General features: G+C 38.8%; 1 protein-coding gene across 1 annotated transcript in view; it reads left to right on the top strand.

Annotated features, from left to right (window-relative positions):
- Nucleotides 1-5,335, top strand: part of LOC112137623 (tudor domain-containing protein 7A) — a gene marked incomplete at its 5' end in the record, with an annotated part of 30,077 nt that overhangs the window by 7,883 nt on the left and 16,859 nt on the right. Inside the window, 2 exon segments of the mRNA XM_024260040.2 lie at nt 256-465; nt 1,113-1,257. Of these exon segments, the coding sequence (XP_024115808.1) occupies nt 265-465; nt 1,113-1,257 (346 nt within the window).

Below are 5,335 nucleotides of genomic sequence, written 5' to 3' on the forward strand. Positions count from 1 at the left end.
TTCTTGAAACGGGCCCCTGATTCCTAGTTATTTGTGATTATACATTTGAGATTTTTGAAGCCACACTTACAGTTGTCTTTTAGAGATGATCCCCAGCACCTGTCAGTCTGTGTGTCTGTCTGCACCTAAGTGGCCCAGAAGCACTTTTCTTTTTCTTCACTATAACTACAAAAACAGAGCACATGTTGTAACAGTCAATGACAGATTTTAACACGCATAAATCCTCTTGTCTTTTCTTTGTTTCTGTCTGTTAAGATATTCGTCATGGATAAGGAGTCCATAGAAAAAGTTCTGAGGGCCGTCCTTCAGTCTTGCAAGTCCGGTATTTCAATCAGAAGTCTCCAGTCAGAGTTTCACTCTCTTTGCGGGGAGAACATCCCCCTGAGAAGGCTGGGTTTCCAGACGCTGGAGGACTACCTCAAAAGTATTCCTTCTGTGGTGAAGCTCGAGTACCGCATGGGAGAGGTAACAGCGTTTTATTCTTATTTAGTTAGAATCAGTGCTCAACTTGTTATGCTTTATGTTAATGTTCTTATTTATTGTATAACCTGATAGTATTACTAGAAATGTTATAACCCCCATTTTATTTGTGTCTATCTTTGTTTTCTAAATGACATCTGTGAAATGTAAGTTCCAGTAAAATACATCCGCTCCGAATTACTCAGTCATGGCACCTCTTGAAGTCATTATATTTATTGATATTTTTGATAGTGCTTGTTGCCCTCCCCACACTACTGCCCTAGTTTGACTGTTATATAAAATGCCTGAGAAACTGAACTTGTGAACAGTTGAACAATTTTATTCTTTATTTTTAAAAAGTGTCTAAATCACATGTGTAGTCACGGCCTAGGGGCCGGATCCGGCCCACCAGGTAATTGTATCTGGCCCACCAGATCATTTAATTTCATTGTTACTTAGGGATATTTACATATGTAATTTTTCATATAAAATGACGTTAAAAGTAAAGAAATGTAAGTGGTTTTTTTTTCTTTATTTCTAACTTCAATAAATGTTTATCCTGTTCGGCCTGTGACCTAAGGTGTGTTTTGGATTTTTTTTCCCCCTGTGCGACTGAGTTTGACAGTCCTGTTATAGATGAATCTTTTCCACAGATGATGTGCTTTGCCTGTGTGTGCGAAGCCACGGCACACATCGCAGAGCTTGTTGCCAGGCAAAAGTCTCCAAAGAAACCTGCTCGATTTAAGAATGTGAGATACGGCCTGAAGGGCAAACCACCTGACCCCTACCTGCCCAATGGTATGTAACTGCTTTTGAACTCTGATCGGCATAAAACGTTCACGTTTTTCAACATGCGATCCTCAACATGTTCAGATATTGTCATGTAAAAATGTCAGAACATGTTCTCGTTCAAGAATATAGTTATAGATCAGCAAAGTCTGTCTTGGAGATACTGTAATTAGTCTAAATCAGGGGTCTGCAACCTTCAACTCTGAAAGAGCCATTCAGGTTGATTTTTCACTCCAGGGTCTTAAAAAGTCTTAAAAGCCCTAAATTTGAAAATATGTAAATCAGGCCCTAAAAAGTCTTACATTTTGAAATCTTGGCCTTAAAAATAGTGCAGCTTAAAACTTTTTCCGTATATTTTTTCTGGTTTAAAGTTGTTTTTTTAACCACAATTGCATAAGTAAAACACATTTATCAACACGCTGGATGCCAACTGCTGATTAAAACGGTTCTTCTTCTTCTTAATTCAAAGAAAATAAAAAAAGAGAGTGGTGAAGCCCTGCTTCAGCCATATGACACAGCCCAAAGTATAAGAAGGTGAGAAGCTGGTTGTGACCACAGTTAAAAGAAGGAAGGTACGGTCTGGTTCTGCATACGTGTGTAGATCTGGCATAGGAACGCACGGCTGTGTGTCCGGTATTTGCTGCAGTAATTCTCATACCAAAGCAGCTGCAGACTGATTATGCTAAAACTGAACCAGACTGAACTTTAGGGCTGTGGATCATTGCTTAGGTGGCGATCTGATTTGATTCACAAATCGAACCACGATTCTTACTTTTTAATATAATGTTTTAGGGCTGCCACAAACGATTATTTCAATTGTCGACTAATCTCCGATTATTTTTTTCGATTAGTCGACTAATCGGTTCGTCCGGCGACTGGATGTAAAACATTCATCTTAACCATCATGATCTTTAAACTTGAGGTCTTTAAGCTATATTCTAACTAAAATAAAGACAATAGTTTATTAATCTTTTAATGAATCATGCAGCTTTTCTCCTTCATTTGTTTCTGGCATTAAGACTTAAATCAAATGAGGTAATCTGAATCAACTACAGAAAACTTATTAAAAGCCTGCATTTCTTTTTTAAAACTTTAAAACATATATTTAATAAAACATGTATAAAGTATTTCAAAAGCTATTTGCAGATATAAACACACTCAAAATATTTGCGGCCCAGAGCAAAACACTAATGACATCTTTGAACTGAAGATATTCCTTTATAAAAACTGAGGATGCCCAGATAAAAAAAGAATATAAATAAAAAGGGGGAAATTTATATTTTAAAAAGGGAGAAAAGCAGGGGATGTTAGAATGTTCAACAGTACTTTCATTCCGTCACTACCTACATCCACTGCACATGCGCAGACCGATACTTTATATTGTTCAGTTTGGGGGAGAACCCATAAATCTGTGTTACTTCTTTAATGTTGTGGTTGTTTTGCCGTTTGTTGTCGTTTTTGTGTCTTTAAGTTACATTTAATTGTAGCTTAATGCAGATAATGTAATGCTACACTTGTAAACTTAGCTCTGGACTTTTAAGTGAGCTCCTTCACTTCTGGGACTCGTAGTTTTAAATCGTTCCACAACTCCAGGGCAGATCCGTACCGACACACAGCCTCTCTGTCTGCGCGGTGAATGTTTCATAATCCGCTCTTCAAACTTAACGTCGTGATCGCGGCGCGGAATATGAATGAAGCCTTGGACGAACGGTTCACGTCCAGTATAAACTCATTATACGCGCCGTCCTCGCGGCGTTTGGTTAGAAGAGCGCAGATTATGAAACGTTCATTATGCAGACAGAAGCGCCGTAGACATGGATCTGCTGCAGATCTTCTGGTTCATCTCCAAACAGCGCAGTAATGACAGCCGTGGCAGCGCTAGCTGTGTTAGCGCCGATGTTAGCTTAGCTAGATGAAGCTCTCTGTTCAGCGTGATCAAACTCAGTCTCAACATGCTTCATCTTCAGGTGATCATTTATCGCCATCGTGCTCTCATGGAACACAAGTTCTGCCTTGTATAAATTACATTGACACTTTTTCCTCTTTTATTTTCCTTATGTTTCCCACATTTTCGAGCTAGCTTGTTGATACGAGCCTACGGAGAACTTCCTGTGACGTCACTGCTGACCGGATTAGCACCATTGCACATGTGTGAAAAAGACAAAGGCAGACCCCCGCATTAGAAAGCGCGAACCGTAGTTTTAAGATCAAAACAAGGAAAAAAAACAAACAAAAAACGATGCTTCGACAACCAAATTATTCGTCGACTATTTTAATAGTCGAATAGTCGTCGATTAGTCGAATAATCGTGGCAGCCCTATGATGTTTATTGTTGTGTATGTCTATTTACTGGATAGATGAAAATTGAAATTATTTGTATCAAATCACCACTATTTATAAATTTATTTAGAACAGGAAATCACAATCAACAAAACTGATTAAAAAAAAACCCACAAAGATTCAGATGGATAGAAATTTTGTAGTTTTTACTTTTTTTGTCAACCTTCTGGTTAAGGTCAGCAGTAACATAAACAGCTTAAAAAGGTAAAAGATCATTGTTCTTTTTTATCATTTAACTATAAAATCTGAAAATGTTCTCCACAGTCTATCCTTAAAGTTCTCCAACATTTTACGTTCAAAGCATTACATATTGGTGTAGAGCCTGTGTGAAAAGGTCTTTTTTTTTTTTTCTCGCGGCAGAATCAGCTGATTCACGTTGATTACATCTGCCCTTCAACAGCGTGAGGCTGTGTTTCTCCACTTTAGAATAAGCTGGAGTTTCCTTAATTGCGTCAACTGTTGAAGAGTTACCATAACCAATGTAGGTCAGGGGTCTCAAACTCGCAGCCCGCAGGCCATCTGCGGCCCCACAGATGATGATTTGCAGCCCCCTTCTTCATATGAAAGATTACTGTTGTGTGCAGAGCTGAACGAACCAATCACGGTGAGGTATATGGCTCTGGAGGGCAGGACATCTGCGGGCTGTCCAGTGCCTAGAAGCCTCCAGAGGTGCTTTCACACCGAGCATGATTCCCGTGCCCCGGCCCTCTTTCACCGCGTGGCAAATTCCCAGCTTGCTCAAAAAGCATGATTCTGAAACCACGCCGGGTGTGGGAGGAGCTAGCAGCTTCGTCTGTGGATGTCTCACTTAGAATAATTGGGCGACACATATGGAGTTTTATTCATGTCAAAACTCCACGCAGAAATGAGACATCTCCGCGCACGCATCAAACATGCCGCGTGGACTAATCAGACTCTCGCGGGCGCTTTTCCCTCGTCCACGAGCAGAAAAAGTCCTCGCGAGGGAAACTGAATACTTCCACATGCGTGAGTGATGCGCGCACGAGCAGAATCTCAGTGAGCGCGCTGCTCTCAGCTCAGAAATGAAGCAGGAGCTGTTAATAACATTTGAAACTGAATAAAAATAGTTTTCTCTGGTCCAGAGTTTATCAATTATTCTTATTCTTTCACCCCCCCTACAACTTTATGCTGCAAATATCATCATATATCTTTAAAATATTATTGTACCATTATTATCAAGACAATTTAAATAAAACTTCTAAACAATCTATTTTATTGATTTCTTTTTCTTTCTTATAAAATACTTCCAAAACTTTCAGACAAAGTAATAACCATGACCATACAGCAGATACAGACGACTGAAGAAACCACATATTGACTGACTAGAGCAGTGTTTCTCAAATGGTGGGGAGCGCCCCCCTGGAGGGAACGTAAATAAACATGTTTACATTAGTTATGGATGTTGTGCATAATCCTACAGTTGATAATAAATTAAATTTAGCAAAAACAACCTAAAAATCCATTTGGTAGCAGAAAGAGTCACTGTTGACAGTGAACCAAAGAACTGAATCTCTGAGAAAAGACAGAATTCATCACTACTGTGGAGGGAAACAAGGAAAGACTTGATTTTACTTTGTCTGAAAGTTTGGAAGGATTCTTAAAAAAGAGTGAGGAAAAATTAATAAAACGGATAATTTAGAAGTTTAAAAAAAATCTTTAATGATAATAAAGTTATTTTGAAGAGATATATGTTTAACTTGACCAAATGAACTAATCATACGGATGA

Source organism: Oryzias melastigma, linkage group LG1 (genome assembly GCF_002922805.2).
Source record: "Oryzias melastigma strain HK-1 linkage group LG1, ASM292280v2, whole genome shotgun sequence".
Taxonomy (NCBI): domain Eukaryota; kingdom Metazoa; phylum Chordata; class Actinopteri; order Beloniformes; family Adrianichthyidae; genus Oryzias; species Oryzias melastigma.